Below are 22,490 nucleotides of genomic sequence, written 5' to 3' on the forward strand. Positions count from 1 at the left end.
TCCACCACCTATTTTTGCCAATAGAGTTCTGTTGGAACACAGCCATATGTTCATTTACATATTGTCTCTGGTAGCTTTTGTACCACAGTGACAAAGTTGAGTAGTTGAAACAGACCACATGGTCCCTGAAGCTTGAAATAGTTACTCTCTGCCCCCTTACGGTAAAGATAAAGATGCACTGACCTCTGCTCTAGGTTGACTTGTGCCATGTGGACCGTGGAGGATCTTCCTGGTTGCTCTTTTGGATGGGCCATGCAGAGGTTGTCTTTCCTAACCCTTGGCCTGTCTTTTTTTATCCCTCTTGCCTCTAGCTCCTGCAACCCTCCCCATTAGTGCCTGGGGTGTAAGGAGACCTGCGGGAAGAATTTCTTTGCTACAGTAAAGCTTCTCTCTTGTATGTGAACCTTTCATAGACCTGACAAAGTGTCCTGCCTGGAACCCCACTCAGAGCCAGTCAGCCCTGGTATCCTCTGGTTTTCTAGGTAGCTCACCTTCAGACCGGTTTGGAAACACCCTCAGAGACTTATGCCTAGAATATTACACAGAACACTCTATTTGTTTTTCAGCCAGCCAGCATTTACTGAGAATCTCCTTTCATCAGGCACCATGCTAGATTTTTAGGTGACAAGAGATACATCAGATGCCTTTTCAATCTAGGAGAAAACCTGTGAACCGATCATTCCAATTACAAAATCATAGGTGCAATATTAGAAAAATATCTGGATACTTTGATAACCAAAGAAAAGGGTCTGATTGGAGCTTCACTGAGGTGGACCTTTCTTTTTCACCCCCCTCAATCATGAATTTTTATTGAATATTACACAAACACAATTTTGCATCTACTGATGTGATATATGCTTTTCCCCTTATCTCTAAATACGAATTACAATTATTTACTATCTGGTTTTTTAATAAGTGAAATAACATCTTTTACTTAAAATTAAGCTATATTGGGCAGCCCTGGTGGCTCAGCAGTTTAGCGCCGCCTTCAGCCAGGGCGTGATGCTGGAGACCCGGGATCGGGTCCCACATCGGACTCCTGAGATGGAGCCTGCTTCTCCCTCTGCCTGTATCTCTGCCTCTCTCTCTGTGTCTCTCATGAACAAATAAATAAGATCTTTAAAAAAAAAAGAAAAAATTAAGCTATAATATTAATAGTGTGAAATAAATTACAATTTTATTGACTTCAATTTTCAGTATAAAATAATTCTGCTACCATTCCTGTTAGCTTAAAACCAAAACTTGATTGCCAGATCCTCTAATTGGAGCAACTTTCAGAATTCACTCCTGAACCTCAATAACATTTTTTTATTATTTTAAAATTATGCCAAAATACACATAACACACATTTATCAGCTTAACTATTTTAAACTTCTAGTTCAGTGGCATTAAGCGCATTTACATTGTTGTGCAACCATCCATTTCCAGAATACTTTTCAATCTTGCAAAATTGAAACTTTGTACCCTATACCCACTAAACAATAACTTCTAATTCCTCCCTTCCCCCAGCCCCTGACAACTCTCACTCTACTTTCTGTCTCTATGAAAAAGACTACTCTAGGTATTTCATACATGTGATATCCTAGAGTATTCCAGTTCATTACAGTTCTTTTGTGACTGAATTATTTCACTTATAATGTCCTCAAGGTTCATCAGTGTTGTAGCATGTATCACAAATTCCTTCCTTTTAAGGCTATGAGTAATACTCCATTTGTGTGTGTGTGTGTGTGTGTGTGTGTGTGTGTATAAACACCAAATTTTGTTTATTGAGGCTCCTTCCACAGTTTGGCTATTGTGGACATTGCTGCTAGAAACATCGGGGTGCAGGTGTCCCGGCGTTTCATTGCATCTGTATCTTTGGGAGCCTCGGTGTCCATCGAAAGATGAATGGATAAAGAAGATGTGGTCTATGTATACAATGGGATATTACTCAGCCATTAGAAACGACAAATACCCACCATTTGCTTCAACGTGGATGGAACTGGAGGGTATTATGCTGAGTGAAGTAAGTCAATCGGAGATGGACAAACATTATATGGTCTCATTCATTTGGGGAATATGAATAATAGTGAAAGGGAATATAAGGGAAGGGAGAAGAAATGTGTGGGAAATATCAGAAGGGGAGACAGAACATGAAGACTTCTAACTCTGGGAAATGAACTAGGGGTGGTGGAGGGGGAGGAGGGCGGGGGTGGGGGTGAATGGGTGACGGGCACTGAGGGGGGCACTTGACGGGATGAGCACTGGGTGTTATTCTGTATGTTGGCAAATTGAACACCAATAAAAAATTAATTTATTATTTAAAAAAATTTTGTTTATCCATTCATCTGTGGATAATATTTCAATTGCTTCTACCTTCAGCCTACTGTGAATAATGCTTATAATAATTGGTGTACAAATATCTGTTTGAGTCCTTGCTTTCAATTCTTTTGAGTATATACCCAAAGAATTGCTTGATCTTATGGTGATCCTAATTTTCATTTTTTGAGGAACTGCCACCCTATTTCCATACTGTCTCCATCATTTTACTCTCCCACAATACAAGGGTTCCAATTTCTGTAAATCCTCTCCAACACTTGTCATTCTTTTTCTTTTCTTTCCTTCCTTCCTTGTCTCTGTGCCTCTCCCTGCCTACTTTCCTTCCTTCATTTTTTTTTTTTAATGCTAGCTATCCTAATGGGTAGGAGGTTCTATCTCATTTGTGATTTTGATTTGCAATTCCTTAGTGATTAGTAATGTTGAGCATCTTTTCATGAGCTTATTGATCATTTGTGTATCCTCTTTGGAGTAATGTCTGTTCAGGTCTGTTGCCTGTTTTTTTAATCAGGTTGTTTTTTTGTTGTTGAGTTTCTAGGAGCTCTTTATATAATCTGGATAGTAACCCCCAATCAGATATATGATTTGCAAATATTTTCTTCCATTTTATGGGTTGCCTTTTCACTTTGTTGACTGAGTCCTTTGATGCATGGAAGTTTTACATTTTGATATCGTCCAATTTATCTATTTTAACTTTTGTTGCTGGTGTTTTTGGTGTCATATCTAAGAAATCATTTTCAAATCCAATGTCATAAAGCCTTTTTCCTGTGTTTTCTTCTAAGAGTTTTATAATTTTAGCTGTTACAGTTTGGTCTCTGACCTATTTCAAGTTAAAATTTTAATATGATAGAAGGTAAGGGTTCAACTTCATTCTTTTGCATGTGGATACTCAGTTTTCTCAGTACCATTTGTTGAAAAGACTGTTCTTTCCTCATTGAATGGTCTTGGCATCCTTGTTGAAAATCATTTGACAAGGGGTAAGGGTTTATTTCTCAGCTCTCTGTTCTATTCTACTGTCCATATACTGTCTTTATGCCTGTACCACACTGTTTTGCTTATTGTATTTTTGTAATAAATTTTGAAATCAGGGATCCCTGGGTGGCGCAGTGGTTTGGCGCCTGCCTTTGGCCCAGGACGTGATCCTGGAGACCTGGGATCGAATCCCACATTGGGCTCCCGGTGCATGGAGCCTGCTTCTCCCTCTGCCTATGTCTCTGCCTCTCTCTCTCTCTCTGTGACTATCATAAATAAAAAAAAATAAAAATAATTTTAAAAAAATTTTGAAATCAGAAAGTCTGAGACTTCCAATTTAGTTCTTTTTTCAAGATTCTTTTGGGTATTTGAAATTCCTTGAGATTCCATATGAACTCTTAGTATGGATTTTTCTATTTCTGAAAAAAAAGTCACTGGGATTTTGAGTTTGCAGTAAGACTTTCGAATTCTCCTTTAAAGGAAACATTTGCTAGACAGATAAGGGGAGGAGGAGGCATCTTAGGCAAAAGGAAAAGTGTGATCAGATACATGAAAAGATAAAAGGACCTGGTATGTTTGGGGAACTAAAAATAAGCTGGTAATGTTGGACATTAGGCATGGCTACAGTTCTGTGTATATGTGTATGGGTGTAGACTCAAGTAGGAGGTGAATTACGAAGGTAAGGGTCAGATATTGTGGAAGCGGTTGTGTATTGTGCTAAGAAGTTGAATGGGGATTAGTTAAAGGGTTGGGCTGTGGAGTGAAGTGATTAGATTTGTACTTTATCAAGATGACCCTGTTGGTGAGATTGTATGCTAGGCTGAGCCAAAAGAAGCTTTTAGCAGAAGGATTAGGAAGAAACTACTTCAGAAACTCTCAGAAATGAAATGGTGAGACTTGTGCCATGGTAGAATTAGTGGGGATAGACAGGAGGGAATGGATCTGAAGTAGCTTTGCGCCACTACACCTTCAGACATTTTCCAGTGACTTCACTCTCTTCCTGGGTCCTGAAGTCCTCACATCTGTAGAACAGTCTCTGAGCTCAGAGTGGTGGTTCCAACTCTTCACCTGTGTCATATGGTTGTGACCTTTTAAGAACTCAAATGGCTATTGAAGAAGGCCGAGGGCTCTGGCTCAGAGATGCAGAGTCCCTCAGCAGTAGCCGGCCCCTTCTCAGATCCCCTGAGGCTCCAGCTCCTCATCCTGCTACTCTCGGGCCTCTGGTTGCTCCAAGGACCTTGCAGTCATTTCTCTCTTACCTGTGGATTGGGCTTTTTTCCCCTTGCTTTGGTTTTCCCTGACCCTGTTGGAATCCACCAGAATGTGAGTTGTCTTCTCTGTTATGACCCATTCCCTCCACCTGCAGAATTGCAGCTCCCCAGACCCTCTTGTGTGGTACATGTTACTGAGACCATGACCCACCTGGGAACCTGTTTCTTCTCCAAGGACTGGAGTCTTTTGCTTCTTTAGCTTTCCCCAACCTGACATTTTTTCAGCCATGGTGACTCAGTTCCCGCCCTCAACTTAAGCAGCATTGCATAGGAGTTGTCAGGGTCTTTGCCACTTTTTTCTCCTTTCATCTCAGCAAGAGCTTCACTGACTGAACTTGGTAATGATAATGCCAGGTCTGAGCCACAGCAGCAGCAGCATATAGGGAGATGATGTGCTCCATCGGCCGGAGGCTAAGCCACTTAACACTGAGATCCCAAGCCCCTACTCTGAACCCTTGTGGGACAGTTATGCTGGTGGGCAGGCTGTGGCAGCTGTGTGTGTGTGCATGTGTGGTTGGCCCATCATGGTCACAGGTGGAGTCTTGGAACTGGGGACAGAGAGTGGGCTCAAATTCCCAATTCTTGTGTGCATTTTAGAACTGGAACCACTTTGGCAGTTTTGGGATAGTCAGCTCTGACCCCTTGCCAAAGACACACATTTGATGACCTGTGCAATGAGGCAATGATCAAAGTACACCAGGACCGTCAGTGAAGGAAAAAGCAGAGCTAGGTAAGGAGTGGGCTGCCGCTTGGGGTTACAGTGAGTGACTAAAGTGATGATGGGCTGTGCCTCCAAGGCGAGCCAGACAGAATGCAATAAAAAGTTCCAGGGAAGGTGAGGGGAAAGTGTTAAAAGGGAACTGGGGAGGAGATGGGGAAGAGAAAGGAGAAAGTCTAGGAAAAACAGAAATGTAAGGAGTTGCTGCTTCCTTGAAAGCCAAGAAACTCACTAGAACAAAGGGGACAAGAATCCAGACCCCTGGCTGGCATTTAGGAGACTGGATCTTTGTTGTTGAGGTCAGTCTACCTGGAACATGACCTCAGGAAAGTAGAATGTGTTCTCATCACTCACTTTGTGTTCCCAAACAGAAGAGAAGAGAGGGAGGTGCCACCTTGATCCAGCTGAAGCATTTCCAGGAGGCTTCCTCTGGATGCCACATCGAGGCTGCCCTTCTGCCATAGCACGGAGCTGGTGATTGCCGAGTGTGTGGACATGGCTTTGCTCAGCAACATCCTAGCGGCCTATTCCTTTGTCTCAGGTAGTTTCCAGTCTTGGCTGGGCCAGGGCTGAGGGCTGAGGCTCTCTTCTGGGTGGCCATCAGTGGCCTTATTCTTAGGAGAGAAAGGCTACGTAGTCGTAGCAGAGGGACTCTGTTGTGCTGAATTGTGAGATGAAAGATCTGGTTTGAAAGCTAAACTTGGCATTCTCTAATTTGGCAGGCGGTGTTGGTGGGGTGGAACACTAAAAGCTTTATCTTGCTAAAAATGTTTGGTTTCCTTTGGGCTCAAGTGAGTGAATGAAGTAGCCTAGGGCTATTGTCTACTTGTCATTATGCATTTGACTCCGTGTGAGAGAGGCTCATGGAGTATCCCTGCCTGCTGTTTCTATGCGGTGGTTCTCAGTCCCACCCGTGTATGTGTGTGTGGGATCTGTGTTTGTGGGGCTGTGTGACGTGTGTGATAACCTCCTACGAGACACAAGGACACAAAGTGTGTGAGTCTGAGAGAGCCTGATATTTGTCCTGTCCTTAATTCAAGGTTATACTCTTAGCAAGTTGGCTTTCTGTCTCCTCAAGATCCTTTCTTGAGAATAGATGCTATTCATGTAAGAGGAGCCATTTAAAAATCCTTGAAAGTATACCTCAACCAAGCTGAAAATAAAAAAATACATGAAAATGCTCAATGGTTTCAATGACCAAACCAATTTTCTGCTGCTTGAGTGAGTTTTACATTTTTTTTGATAGTTTGTTTTCACTATGTTTTGTTTTGCCTGTTGTCTCAGGATGTTGTATAAAAAGGAAGGGGCTGAGGTTCTGATTAGAATTCCTCTAATCAGAGGACTGATTTTACTTTCTGGTTCTCTAGCCAGGGTTGATGTGTGGTGGCCTCAGAGTTCAGATGTAAAACCTGACCTTTCTTACAATGGCAAATCTAGGCCATGGTTGAGGATAATGGAAGCTCATGGCTTCTCTTTGAGGAAAGATCTTAGATGACATGCAACCTGATTTTAGAAAGGAGGACTTCTCAGAGGTGACAAGATGCAGCATATAGTCTGCACAGGCCTCAAGGCTAGGGTTCTCCCTTCCTGAGTCAGCAAAGAACCAGGTCAGTGGTCAGCTTCTCACCTCCCTAAGAAAGTCTGGTCCCTGGGACCTCCTTCCCTGGGCACCGCACATCAGAGGAATCTCAACTTCGCTCTTTCTTGAAGGTGTAGTGGGGAGCAAGGGCACAAGGTTGGAAAAGAGATGTTTGAAACCCTAGAATCATGTTTCACAAGCAATTGAATGATGATCCTCTTAAGTCTATAGTGAGACATCCCCCAAATGAAGTGGGTGGTGGCAGGGAGGGCCTAGAGGTTCCGAGGCCTCCACGGACACTTACAAATCAGCTGTTGCAAGAACATATCTCAGGGGAGAGATACAGGCTCCTGGACTTTGGAGCTCTGCTTGGCACAGGAGGTACCTGGAGGTTTTCCATTTTGGCCAGCATGACCCTGAGTTGGGCCCACTGAATGTGGTAACTCATTGAATGGTCTAGTGTTTACCATGTGTCTTGTGATCTTGCTAGGGTTGAAAGAGGGCATGGCCCTGTTTTTCTTTCCCTTGCAACCTTTCTTCTTCCCACCCTATATTCTGGAATTAAATATTGTTTGGGACACAGGGAGATAACATTCCTTTTAAATAAATACGGGCTGAAGTAAAAAGAAAATGCAAAGAAATGGAAAGTAAAATGGCTAAAATAAAATGTGTTAGATCCAGTAAATAGACTTGCTGGCTTAAAAATTAATTTTGAGTGTGACAGGGAACAATCCCTGGCTGTAAAGAAAAATGAGTTAAGAGAATTTAAAATATTAAGGTGATTACAACAAATACAAAAATAATTATTTTAAAAGAAGAAAATAGAACAAATGGATTGGAAGCAATAAAATGTATGTTAGAAGGAAATTGTAGAAAATGTCCAAATCTTGTAGCTCTCTCATGTTCTCACTCAGCTGTATCTCGTCTTCAACTACACAGGGGCCCCTGATCCTCCTGATTTCTTCCAGAGCATCAGTTGCCTCTTATTTTGTCCATGTGGCCCATCACTTCAGCAGCATATTTGCTAATGCACACAACTCCCTTCTTTGTCCAGCTTCTGATTAAAACAACAGGCAAAACACTAACTCTAAGCAAATCCTGCTTTCTCTTTCACCCTCTGCACTGAAGTAATCAAATGCTGCTATATCTTTGCAGATTGAAGCCATTAGAAATTCATGGTATCAAACCTCAGCTGAACCTTTCAAGTATTTGCTTTTGGAAACATCTTGTTCCCTTTCTTCACAGTAGCCATTTCAAACCCGATAATTCTAATAATTTCAAATACCTGTTTATCCAAATGTACCCTAAAATTAAATGGCAAATGCAAACTAAGAGAAAAATGCAGCACTAATGAAGAAGGGTTAACATTTATAACAGATAAAGAGCTCTCAGCAAACAATAAAAGATCAGCGTCCCAAAGAATAGTAGACAAAGAACAAGGATTAGCAGTTTGCCAAAGAAAAAATAGAAATTGCTGATAAAACATACACGGCCCAAGTTCTAGCAATGAAACGAATGCCAAATAAAAACAACAATGAGGTTAACATTTTTATTTTGTAAAACTCTCAGAGATTTGAGTGGTTATGTATATAATTTTAGTTTTGCAGAAAGTGTGGGGAAGTGAGTACTCACAGTGTTATGGGATTATAAATTGCTACAACCCCTTTAGAGAGCGATTTAGGAACATCTGTCAAAAGCCCTTAAAAACATGTATACCATTTAGCCAGCATTCCACATTTAGTAATTTAAACTAAGGAAATAACCAAGGAGATGGGCAAAAATCTTACTATGGGGACAGTTAATCTCAGAACTGTTTATAATAGTAAAAAATTAGAAAAACGGGTGAATATTAATTAAAGTAGAAAGATGTTTATGATGTGTTGTTATGTGAATAAAGCCTGTTACCATAGTGCATCTACAGTATAAGGCCATTTATGCTTGTACATTCACATATGTGTATGGCAGTACATTTTATTGCAAATTATATCTGGATGCTGCAATTTTATGAGTGTGTATATTTTAAATTTTATTTTGCTTAGCTGTATGTTTAAGTATTCTATACTTCATTGATACCACTTTTGTAAAAAGTAATATTATTTTATTGGAATTTAAAATTTAGAATTATATCATACATGTAATTTTAAAAATTACCACTTCCTTATTCTTTTCTGACTTCTAGATCTGTGTATCTAAATGCTCTGAACATTACAACTTGAGTGGGTGTCATAAGCATTTCAAATTCAACCTGGCCTGCAGTGAAATATTGTCCTTCTTTGTCAATTGCTCTTTCTTTTGTGTATCATGTAGGGCATCACCTACACCAGAAGTATGATGTCTAGCCTTTGGTGTATCTTACTCACTGCCCATATCCAATTGCTTAGGATCAGACCATTTTGTCTCTCAATGTTTCTCAGATGGATCCCCTCCATTTTATTCTCACCATCATTGAATTGATCCAAATTCTATTCTGTTTTTGCTTATCTTGCCATAATAGCATTTTCCATGGTCTATCTGCCTTCAATCTTGCTTCATAGCAAAGATTATGTTTTGTAGCAAAATGATCTTTCCAAACTGTAGGTCTGATGATATAATTCCTCTTTATCTTTTAGAATACTGTAGTGGAAAAAAAAAAGAATACTGTAGTGGATCCTCGTTATCTCTAGGATGAAATCCAAACACTATTGTATAATACTTAGGATTGTTTTCAGCTGCAAATAACAGAAAACCTCAACTTGGTGGCCTAAACACATAGGAGTTATCTTACCTTCATAACAAGAAGTCTGGAGGTAGGTAGTCCATTGGCTCAAAGATGTAGGGGCTAGCATCTCTGTGATTCTCATGTCTTTTCTTTTATGCTTGTCATCTCATGGCTGCAACGTGGCTACTCCTGCTCCTGCTGTCATTCAAGATGGTTGACAAAAGGAAGGGCATTCCAGTAGATTTCACATTTCTTTGGCCAAAACTGTGTTACCTGACCATCTAACTGAAAAAAAATGACAAAGACTAACCTTTAATGTTTAGACCAGTGGTTTATAACCAGGGATGATTTTGCCCTAAAGGGGACTTCAGGAAATATCTGGAAACACTTTTGGTTGTCAAAACTGGGTTGGGAGGTGCTGCTATTAGCATTTAGCAATGGAAAAACATCCTACAATGCACAAGACAATCCCCATGACAAATAATTAACTAGTCCAAGAAGTCAATAGTGCTGAGGTTGGAAAACATGGTGTAGAGGCAAGCAAGGGAGAAGAGGTATAGGGATAGTATGAGTTCTCCAACCCACAGTTTTTTTATTTGGCTTATCAGGGCTTTTAGTGTCTGAACTTGACTTCTCAGTGTTCTTATTTAGTTGTAGAACTCCTTGACCAAGACCTTACTGCAATTACCCTAAACCATTTGCTATGCCTTTTCTTACCTCTGCTTTTTGCAGCCATTTCCTTTTCTAAGAATTCTGCTGTTCAATCCTGGACTGGCTAACTCCCTCACAGTCCGCAGGGTCTGCATCCTCTCTCCACACTCCCCCCACCTTGGCTTAGGTGCCCTTCCATGTACTCACACATTTTGTTTCCCTCTGTCTCAGCATTGGATTGGAGCAGCTAACACTTCTTGTTTCAACTCTGTGCAAGCAACACCTTGGTATCATAATATAATAATTTATGATGAGGATAATAATCTCCTTAATAGTAATAACCTCATAAATAACTTCCAATAGGGTTGTTAGGAAGATTAAGTGGAATGATTGCTCTTTAAATTTAATGTTTTAAATAAATAAATAAATAAATAAATTTAATGTTTTGAATTAATAATCCATTCTCCTGATCACTCTTCCATTTCCTTTAGTTTCTTCCTTAAAAGTCACCTTCTCAGATTCCCATCGGTTACTCCAATTGCTTGCTCCCCTCTAGCACATGTCTGACACTTCATACCTCCTTCCTATTTTTACTGTTTTCTTCTCCACATCACCTTATTACCATCTAACATAAATCTGTTTTATTTGTTTACCTTGTTTATTTACTGTCTCTCCTAGTAGAATATCAGCTCCCAGGAACACTGAGATTTTTGTTTCTTTCCTCAGCCTCTAGAATAGTGTCTGGTATCTGTTAGGTATTCAACTAATCAGTGAATAAACATGGCTCAGTGATCAAATAATAGAAAAAGGTGTATAGTGAGAAGTCTTATCCCAGAACTGCCCCATCCTCCAACCAGTCTCAATGTTTGAGCCATCATCAAGTCTTTCTACATTCTCCCAGAATTCTTTATGCACAGGTAAGAAAATATGAACATACAGTCTCATCCTCCTCCCTTATATACACAGGTAGCATATTATACATACTCTTTTGTACTTGCTTTTTCAACCAATGTTATCATGAAGATGTGTTATATCAGTGTATAGAGAGCTTCCTCATTCTTTTGGATGACTATATACTATTCCTTTGTACATACGAACCATAATTTAACCAGTCCTCTGTTGGCCAGTGGGAGTGGTTCAGATCTTTTCAAATGGGGCAGCAGAGTTGCAATAAAAATAACTGTGGGCATACATAGATGTTCAAGTGCATTTATAGAATAAGTTCCCAAAAGTGGAATTGCTGGATCAAAGTGTGTATAAATTATTAGTTAAGGTCAGTATTACCAAAGTGCCCCTGAAGGAGTGTTACCAATTTACTCTTTTTAAGATGCGTAAGAAGGTCCTGCAACACTATTTTCAAACTGTTAGACTTTTGACAATCTGAAAAGTGAAAAGTAATATCTCAATGTCATTTAATTTCTGTTTCTTTGGGATCCCTGGGTGGCTCAGTGGTTTAACCCCTGCCTTCAGCCCAGGGCGTGATCCTGGAGTCTCAGGACAGAGTCCCACATCGGGCTCCCTGCGTGAAGCCTGCTTTTCCCTCTGCCTGTGTCTCTGCCTCTGTCTCTCTCTGTGTCTCTCATGAATAAATAAATAAAATCTCTAAAAAAAATAATTTCTGTTTCTTTAGGTCACAGGTCAGCAAACTTTTTCTGGAAAGGGTCAGATAATAAATATTTTTGGCTATGTGAGCCATACAGTCTCTGTTCGAACTATTCAACTCCTGTGTTGTTAGCATGAAAGTAGATATAGACAAAGCATAGATGAATGGGCACAGCTGTGTGCCAACAACAAAACAGATGGTGATCAGGTTTGGCTTATGAGCCACAGTCTGCCAAGTCTTGCTTTGGGTGAGTATCTTTTCATATATTGAAGGGCCATTTGTATTTCTTTTTCTGTGAACTGTTCATATCTTTTGTCCATTTTCTTTATTGGTTTTTGGTCTTTTTTCTTAATGGCCTTTCTAGGTGTTCTTTATATACTAGCCCCTCGTCTCAGTGGCATAGTTCAAATATTTTTCATAATTTTGGCATTTGTCTTTTAACTTTGTTTACAGTAATTTTTTCAATGCAGCTGTTTTGGGGGAATCATTTATTTTTTTTTTCATTTAACCAATATTCTTTGAATGTGTAAGTACAGTGGTATGAGAACTATGTAGTAGTTAACCAGAATTTGAATCACTTTTCCTATGAGATTGCCTTGAGAGAGGTAGTCTCTTAGCACCATTTCTGAAGAGAGCCTAACCCACCATAACTCAATTTGGGGTTTGGAGAAAGTAGTTTCTGTTTCCCTTTATACTGGAAATTCTATGAGAGTCGAGAACCTTTGTGTTTTTAGCCCCAAAGTCACTGTAAACTAACAGTAAATGTTTGTGGAATAAAGTAACCACTTATTGACCTATAATATTAGAATGCATTTTAACAGTTGGACTAAACCCTCCTGGGGAGGGTTTAGTAAAAGAAGTACTTTCATATGTAGCTGATGGCAAGAAAACTTAATGTACTACTTTTGAAAAGCCATTTGGCAGTATTTATCAAGAGATATAAAAATATCTATCCCCTCCCAACACAAAGATTCCTTTTCTGGGAATGCATTATAAGGCAACACATGAAACAAACAAGCAAGAAAGGAAGTAGCATTACACACAAAAGTACTCTGACTATACATTTGTCCAAACCTATGGAATGTACAACACCTAGACCTTGTGTGATTATGGACCTTATGTGATTATGATGTGTCAGGGTAGGTCCATGAATTATAACAAATGTACTGCTCTGGTGGGGGATGTTAATAAGGCGAAAGGCTCTGGGTATGTGGGGGCTGGGGGGATGTGGGAAATCTCTGTACTTCCCTCTCAATTTTGCTGCGAATCTAAAACTGCTCTTAAAAAGTCTTCAAGAAAAATTTAAAAAGTATGCAGATAAAAATATACAAATTGTATAAACATAACCAAGTAAATATAAATAAATATATACATACTTACATGATAGGAAGAAGGAACAGAAGAAAATTCACTTCACTACATGACACACTAGTTATATTCAGGTTGTGAGCTTATGGTGATTTATATTTTCATCCCTTACTCTTTCGAAGTTGTACCATTATACACACACACACATGTATACATTTATATGTGTGCACACATATTATACATATTTAATCCACGTATAATACGTTTATTAACTGGACTTTTATAAATTGTGTGTTCATGATGTAATTCAATAAATATTTGTGAGATACACACCTTGAACAAGACAATGTGCTGGATGTTCTTGAAATCCATAGTGAATTAGGTAGTCTGCCCTCAAATCTCTCACTGTTGTATGGGAAAGATAGTCATGACATAACTAATTATAATACAACTACATAAAGTTCAGCTTAGATCTGAGGGGCTACTTAGTCACATTCTTTCTCCCTTCCAGACTCAAGGAGCCAGAAAAGCATCAGAATAGAGTATCAACTGCAGCATTCATTAAGCCAGAGCCAAGAATGTTCAGGGCCTTCTCCCTAGCTCCCCTTAGTTCTAGGGCCATAGGACCATAGGTCTTTCCTGCTGTAGATGAAGGAGGGTGAGCAGGGTGGCTGATGGGTAAGGTAAAGAAAGGCCTCCTTTGGGAGTGCTTATGGCCTGAACAGGTAAAGGAAGATGAAAGAGGTAAAAGCCAAGGAGTATACTCCAGAGCCAGCCTCGGAGGGCAGCAACTATCCCACACTCCCTCTTCCTGAGGAAGAACAAGTTCGAGATGGAAGAGGAAGGCAGCTTTCTCCAGCATTTCAGAGAGGACAGAAGTGTTGCTGGGACTCTTTGCTTTTCTATGGGGATGGGAAGAATCCTATAAAGAGGAATCCTTGCGGTGCTTTAAGAGTTCAGAGAAGAGATTATACTCTGAATACTCCCTGATTCTACAAAAGTCTCATTACTCTCTTTAAAATCTATTTGTCAAACATTTTTCTTTCCAGTCAAGGGACTGCAAGCTTTGAGGCCAAGAGTCTAAGCAGGGAAACCAGTTACACTTACAAGGAGACCTGCTGATCTGGCCTGGGCTGGCGCTACTCCTCTCCTATAGAGTCTGCTGGGCATGACCTGACCTCTGAGGGTGCAAATGAAATTAGCCCCAGGACCTCCACATAGAGCCTCTTCCTGCGCATGAAAACAATGACCCTGCAGGAAGCAAGATACAGCAATACATTTATTTTTATTTACTGAGGGAAAACAACCGACAATAGCCCTCCCCACTCTATTTCCTGGGCAATTAACAGCTGTCTGGATTTGGCTAAAACCAGGGTTGGATCACTCGCCAAGAGGAAGTGACCTGGAGCAGAGACTAGAAAAAACAACCACGGTAGAGCTACAGTTTCGATTTTTGCAAAAGCTTGATGAAGAAAAACAAAACAAATTATATCAGCCTGTGAAAATCAGCCCTGAGTCATCTCTTCAGGAACCATTGAGGCCCACTAAACTCCCTTGCCCTCTCTCATTGCTTTTACTGGGCTCTTCTCGGAATCCATGTCTGAGAAAGTTGTAGGTAAGAGTATGTTTTCTGGTTGGAGTAGCAGGATAGGATGCACTAGTTAAGCTAGAGGGAGAATAGTGGTTCCCAAAGTAAAGCAGGGTAACTATCTTCAAAGTCAACCTATGTAATGGGGGAGTGGTGATGGCAGGGTGTGAAAAACATGGAGACACAGTCACAGGGAAGAAACAGTGGGATGAGAAAGGAAGGAAGGAATGAGGGAGGAAGGGAAGAGGAAGGAAAACAGATTAGATGGAGGGAGGGATAGGTGGAAGGGAGAGAGAGAATGTGGAAAGAAGGAAGAAAGGGAGAGAGGGAGGAAGGAAGAAAACAAATAAATAAATAGAATTATCATCTGTTGAATGCCGATCTTTGCCAAGGTCTTGGGTAATCCCTTTATGCTGGTCATCTGTAATACCTTTAACCTTTACCACAATTCAGCAGGGTAGGAAAGTAGTGTTTAAAAGATGACGGACGGAGATGAGGTTTCAAATTAATGCAGGCCTGCCCCATGGTTTTCCATCCTGGTAAAAGCATGGATTTGGGTATATTTTCTAGAAAGCCTTCTCAGATCCCCATATCTGAACTTGAGCTTTTCCACTCACTTTTGTGTTTCCAGAGATCCCTCTTCATGCTTCTATAGAAGCTCTTCCCTTTAGTACTGGACTGGGTAGATCTGCTTCCTTGCTGAACTGTTAATCTCCTCAAAGCAAGAGCTCCCTCAATCCTCTCAGTGCTTACTGGATATCAGCTAGACAGAGTTCAGTTTCATCAAATCAAGTAATCAATTAATTATTTATTGAGATATAACTGACATATAACATTGTGTAGATTTAAAGTTACAAGGTGTTGACTTGATACATTCATATATTGCAGTATGATTACCATCATAATATTAGCTACAGTGTCTTTCACATCATCTAATTATCTTGTTTTTCATGGTGAGAATAATTATGATCTAGTCTCTTAGCAACTTTGAAGTCTTTAATACAATATTGTTTTCTATAGTCACTATGCTGTGCACTAAATCTCCAGGACTTATTTATCTACTGGTTGCAAATTTATAGCCTCAAATAACACATCCTCAATTCTCTCACTCTCTAGCTCTTATTCAACTATGCCCTATTTTTTTATAAGGAGGGCTTTTTTAGATTCCGCATATTAGTGATATCATACAATATTTGTCTTACTTTGATTTAATCTCAATTAGCATAATGTACTTAAGGTCACAACACATTTTCTTTATCCATTCATCTGTGGATGGACACTTAGGTTGTTTCCATGTCTTGGTTATTGTGAATAATGCTCCTATGAACAAGGGAGTGCAGATATCTCTTAAGATTAGTGATGTCATCTCCCTATGTTTCCTTAATCATCTTAGATGCAAAAAAAGCATTTGACAAAATACAACATCCTTTCATGATAAAACTCTCAATAAATTTGGTATAAAAGGAACATACCTCAATATAATAAGGGCCATACATGACAAACGCACAACTAACATCATGCTCATTGGTAAAATATTGAAAGCTGCTCAACTGCATATAAAAGCTCCACCCTGGGCAGCCCGGGTTAGCACTGCCTTCAGCCAAGGGAGTGATCCTGGAGACCCAGGATCGAGTCCCATGTCGGGCTCCCTGTATGGAGCCTGTTTCTCCCTCTGCCTGTGTCTCTGCCTCTCTCTCTCTCTGTCTCTCTTGAATAAATAAATAAAATCTTAAAAAAATAAAAAAATAAAAGCTCCACCCTTTTATACCCTTTTGATGTCACCATTTACCTCTTTTTATATATTGTGTTCATTAAAAGATTATAATAGTTATTTTTAGCAATATTTTCCTTTAATCTTTATACTATAGTTTAGAGGTTAGCATACCATTCTATTACAGAATTAGAGTCTTCTAAATCTGACTGCATACTTAGGTTTACCACTGTGTTGTATACTTTCAGATGTTTTCATGTCACTAATAAGTATCTTTTCACTTCAGTTTGATGAACTCCTTTCAGCGTTTCTTATAAAGCAGGATTCCTTCAGCTTTTGTTTCACTGAGAAAGTCTTTATTTCTTCTTCATGTCTGAAGGATAACTTTGCCATATAGAGTATTCTTGGTTGGAAACTTTTTCTTCAATATTTTGACTCTGTCATTCCACTCTCTCCTGGCCTGTGGGGTTTCTGAGAAAGCCACTGATACACTAATAGGGGTTCCTTTGCTATAAGTTTTCTTTTCTAGGTACATTTAGGATTCTTTTTTTTTTTATTTTTGACAGTTTCATTATAATGTAGCTTGGAGGTCTTTTTGCAATGAGATAATAGGGTGATCCATTAGCTTTGTGAACTTGGATGTCAAAGTCTCTCCTCAGTTTTGGGATGTCCTCAGCTATTATTTTTAAACAAACTTTATGGCCCCTTCCTCCTCTCTTCTCCATCTGGAACACTGATTATGCTAGTATTTATACATTTGACTGAATCCCATAGATCATGTAGGCTTTCTTTGCTCTTTGTCATTCTTTTTTCTCTGTTTGCCTTGGACTGGGTTTTTTGAAAAGCACTGTCTTCTAGGTCACTTATTTTGTCTTCCATTTGATCTACTGTGCTGCAGATTCTCTCTATTGCACTTTTCATTTTAATCACTGAATTCTTCAGCTCCAGAATTTCTGTCTGGTTCCTTTTCATGGTTTCTTCTCATTGCTAAATTTCTCATTTTGTTCCTGTATTTTTTTCCTGATTTCATTGAAGTGTCTCCTGTGTTTCTTTGTAGCCCGTTGTTTCTTTGAAACAGTTATTTTGTTTTTTAAAAAATATTTTATTTATTTATTCATGAGAGACACACAGAGAGAGAGGCAGAGACACAAGCAGAGGGAGAAGCAGGCTCCACGCAGGGAGCCTGATGCGGGATTCGATCCTGGGTCTCCAGGATCACACCCGGGGATGAAAGGTGACACTAAACCGTTGGCCACCAGGGCTGCCCTGAAACAGTTATTTTGAATTTTTTATCCACTAGTGCAGAAGATTTCATGTCTTTGAAATCTTTATTGAAGGATTATTATCTTTTGATGATGACATGTCTTCTTGATTCTTCATGTTCCTTGTAGTTTTGTGTTGCTGCTTTGCCTTTGAAGTAAAAGACATCTCAGCTCTTTACTAGTTGTTTTTAGTTGTGGTATATGGTTTGTTGATCCTGTTTTATCTGGGATTCTCTCTGACCTTGTATTTATACACCTGCTCCACACTTCTTGCTCCCTCTTGTGGCGGAATTCTTTTTTTTTTTAATTATTATTATTCATGTATGATAGTCACACACACACACACAGAGAGAGAGAGAGAGAGAGAGAGAGAGAGAGAGAGGGGCAGAGACACAGGCAGAGGGATAAGCAGGCTCCATGCACCGGGAGCCCGACGTGGAACTCGATCCCGGGTCTCCAGGATCGCGCCCTGGGCCAAAGGCAGGCGCCAAACCACTGCGCCACCCAGGGATCCCTTGTGGCGGAATTCTTAAGCTTTTATGTCTTCTCTGGATCTTACAGCTCACCTGGCTGGCTGCTAGGAACCTCTCTTTTGTTTTCCAGAAGATGGTGCTACAGCTCAAGTTTGTGTTTTCTCTTGCCTACAGATCCAGGTCTGTTTTTCTGATAGCACTCCACTTTACCCAAGTTACTTTTGCTGCCAATATTGGAGCATGAGAAAGGAGCCACCTTAGAGTGAGGGAAGATATGAATTTAGCACCTGAGGTGTTAGGAGTGTCTGCCAGCTGGTAGTAAGATCCTTGGCTGAGGTTCTCCCAGAGACTTGCAGGTAGACTTTCTCCAGACATCCTGAGCACAGTCAGCTTGAACTATGTCCCTTTATAATGTCGTTTAATATTCTTATCTTGCCTCTTTTCCAATATCTTCCCTCTCAGTCATGGAGGTCCCACTTTAGTACTCTGGATGTTGCTGGAGGGAAATAAGTTTCCCATGCAGCATCCAGGCAAAGCTAGGGTAGCCAGGCACTCACACACTGCTCTCCTTTTCCCTCACAGAGAGGTGCCACAGGACAGTTCAATTCTGTGCTGTCTACTGGGGGGAGGGGCACTGCTGGAAAAGTTCCTTGAAACTTGTTTTGTTTGTTTGTTTCCTTCAGCTATGTGCTGGAATTCTGTTTCCACGGTTATTTGCCCAAGTCAACACTTTTCAAAATTTTCCCCAAACACAGCTGGGAGGGGTCGTGGTTGGGATTGCTAGTTCCCCAGTCCAAACCAAAGTCAGTCTGTTGTCTATTACCGGATGATCTAGTGGGCGGGTGGGCGAGACTCCTCCTGGGTTCCTTGGCCAATGTTGTTGCATCAAAGACTCCCACAGAGACATTTTTGTTTGTGGATGGGTGCTTAATTAACTATTTAAAAAAAGGACACAAAGAGTAGGGATATTTTACACGGCTATGGTATTGATATCACTTCCCTTTCACCACATTTACTTTGTTGACTACTCTTGTATCTGCTATTAGTGTCTTCTATTTCTTCTATCCTCTCCTCTTTGTACCTAAAATTTATATCTGTTGCATTCACATCACTGTCATTTTGGAAGGAGTTTCAGAGGGAAGGAGGTATCGTTAACACATGCATTCAATATGCTGTGTTTAGACCGATAGACCTTTCTTGGGTACAATTTAGAATGCATAAAACTTCAAAATTATCATGCCCTTTGATGCAATTGTTCTGTTGCTAGATAACTAACCTGTAGAAATAATTCTACATGTGTATAAAGAGATGTGTACAAGGATACAAGCATGTCAATGTTAGCATTGCTCATAATAGTGAAAAATTGTAAACCATTTATGTGATAGTAACAAGAGAGTGGTTAAATAGACTCTGATATTTAGAGTCAAAAAGAATGCTGTTGGCATATCTGGAAATCTCTCCAAGAAATATTCTTAAATTTTAAAAAATGGACATGTATTATATTTGATCCCACTTATATTCTTTAAAAACCCACAAAACAATATGTGTTCTGATGCATACTAACCAGTGAATATAGATTATAGAAGACTAATTTGCTGATGGCCATCTTGAGTCCTGTCAGGTTGAGCATGCCCTGGGAGCCAAGTCCAGGTGTGCCGCTATGATCTGGTACTTACCCACAAAGGGAAGGCTGTTCACCTAAAGGCTCTCATCCTGTTGAGCACATCATACAGGAATCATCACTGGGACCACTAAGCATATTGCACATCAACAGAATGATTCCTTTATTTTCTCACCAAGGAAAACCTCACATTTCTCCCCAGAGTCATCTGATAAGGTCATCACAAAATACCTACACTGGTTTTCCATCTGATTGTATAAGTTATCAATTGCTGCAGAGCAAATTACCTCAAAATTTATTGACTCAAAACAGCACTTTATTTTGTCATTTCTGAGGGTCAGGAATCAGAGATTGGCTTAGCTGCAAGGCCAGGGCCGCAACAGGAGGGCATGATTCACGTCCGGACTCACTCCCATGGCCATTGGCATGATTCAGTTCTTTGCAGGCAGCTAGCCACAAGCTACTCTGGCTTCCTTGCTATGTGGGCCCCTCTTTAGAGCCGGCCACAACATGGCAGCTGGCTTCATCAGAGCAAGTGAATGAGAAAAGCCAAAGAGAGGGCATAAGCAAGTGGGAAGTCAGTCTTATGTAACTTAATCTTAGACTCATCCATATTGTTTTTTAGAAATGGGTTCCCGCGTCCAGCCCACTAGGTCTGCCCTCAAAGGGAGGGGCTTGTGTAAGAGTCTGCAGACTAAGAGGTGGGGGACAGCTTAGAAGCTGACTACATTTGTTGACTTAGGCCTATGATGGCATAGTTAGAATAAAGGAGGCATTGGTCCTTGGTTTTATTCATAAATTTGTTGGAAAAAAAAAAGCTGCTTACATCTGCAATTAAAGGGTTTATTCAGGCATTGCAGGAGCAAATTCAGAAGCCAAGAATCTTCCCCTATAGGTGAAAGTGGGCTTTAAACACATACAATCTCTTAAGCAAATGACATCTAAGTATAGTTGCTTGCTTATAATACAGCCTAAATGATACTTTTCTTTCTTTTATTTTTTTCCATTTGGAAATCATTTCAAATTTAAAGTTGCAAGAATATAGGAAACGAAGCCCATTTAGCCCTCTACCCACATTCACCATTTATTGACATTGAGGTTTTGAATACACTGTGCAGCTTTCACTTGGGAAGGCAATGCCTGTAACCATCGGGGCTTTGAGGGGGGTGAGGGGGGTGCAAGGGGGGCGGGAGCCCTATTTGCTCTCCGCGCGTGGAGTCGTCGTCTCTCAAATGCCTCTTCTTCCTCCTCCTGCAGAAAATCCCGAGCGAGCCGCTCTGTACTTCGTCTCCGGCGTGTGCCTCGGGCTGGTGCTCACGCTGGCGGCCCTGGTGACGAGGCTCTCCTGCCGCACCGACTGCCGGCGGCGTCCCCGCAAGAAGTTCCTGCAGGACCGGGGGAGCAGCAGCGACGGCAGCGACAGCGAGGATGGCAGCTCAGACACCGCGTCCGACATCTCGGTCCGGAGACACCGCCGCTTCGAAAGGACTTTGAACAAGAACGTGTTCACCTCGGCCGAGGAGCTGGAGCGCGCGCAGCGGCTGGAGGAGCGGGAGCGCATCATCCGGGAGATCTGGATGAACGGCCAGCCCGACGGCCCCGGCACCAGGAGCCTGAACCGCTACTACTAGCGGCGCCGGGCCCCGGCCAGGCTCCGCAGGGGGTGGGCGTCCGTCGGCTGAACGCGCTTCTGCTGAAGGCCTGGGAGCAGAGCTACTTTTCCAGCCGGGAGGACTGAGCTTCCCTTTCCGACTGAGTGTATGCAGAAGGAGAAAACCCAAGTCAGTTCATCAACCTTTCCAGGTCGTGGAATGGTGCTGCAAACCCCTCTCCAACCACGTGGAGGGAGAACTAGAGAAACGGGACTGTGGTTTCTCTTGATTTCTGAGGATCTCAGAAGTTTCTGCAGACTTCCTTGCTGTGTTGTTATTCCTTTACAAAAGGAAGAGTATCATGGCATGAGGGCTAGGAATAGCAGGGTGAACTTAACCCAGTAAATGCGATTTTCTAAACGACCCCATGCTACGGAGGTGATTCTCATCCGGCTAGCATGATTTATGATTATTATTTAAGGCTGATTTTTGGCGATCTTGTGTTGCAATGGCAACCTTGTCCATTTTAACTGGCACCTCAGGGATTAAAATCCTATTTTTTAGTATAGTTCCCACCTCATTCGTGAAAAATGGGTAGAATTAATGTATTATGGGAGATGTGTCAGTGAGCTAGAAAATATCAATAACCTCAAAGGATGAAGGGTTTTATTTTAAATAGTTTATAAAAGATATATTAACACGCATATCTGAAGATGCTGCATAAGAATAAAAATTGTTTTCACCCCTTTCGGAAAGAAGAAATTTTGTTATGACTCTAGATAATTATGATTTTAAACATTTTGTTTTTTTTTTTTAAAGTTTGGATTTCCAAGAAAAGAATGGGAATGGGAGACGAGGAATAAAGCCAAAATTAGGATGAGATTTAAAAAATAATAAACATTACATAAAATATTTTTTGTTTCATGTCCATCTCTGTGGTTATATTTACCTTAAATGGCAGCCCTTTTACATAGGTAGCTACGGTCTTGTGCCAGGCCCTATCAATAACTGGAGAATTGGGAGAAATGGAGAAACTAGAGAATAAAGAAACGGCCCCTGTGTGACTAAGGACTTTTCATTTGCTGTATGTTGCATGTTATAGTTACAATACAGCTGAGTAATTGCTC

The 22,490-nt window shown here is 40.7% G+C and overlaps 1 protein-coding gene across 1 annotated transcript in view; it reads left to right on the top strand.

Annotated features, from left to right (window-relative positions):
* The window catches only part of EVA1A (eva-1 homolog A, regulator of programmed cell death), a gene marked incomplete at its 5' end in the record, with an annotated part of 48,895 nt that extends 26,620 nt beyond the window's left edge, over window positions 1-22,275 (top strand). Inside the window, one exon of the mRNA XM_055312164.1 lies at window positions 21,029-22,275. Within this exon, the coding sequence (XP_055168139.1) occupies window positions 21,029-21,402 (374 nt within the window). The remainder of the gene's footprint in view (window positions 1-21,028) is intronic.
* Between the last annotated feature and the right edge of the window lie 215 nt (window positions 22,276-22,490).

The sequence above is a fragment of the Nyctereutes procyonoides genome, unplaced genomic scaffold, assembly GCF_905146905.1.
Source record: "Nyctereutes procyonoides isolate TBG_1078 unplaced genomic scaffold, NYPRO_anot_genome, whole genome shotgun sequence".
Classification (NCBI taxonomy): Eukaryota; Metazoa; Chordata; class Mammalia; order Carnivora; family Canidae; genus Nyctereutes; species Nyctereutes procyonoides.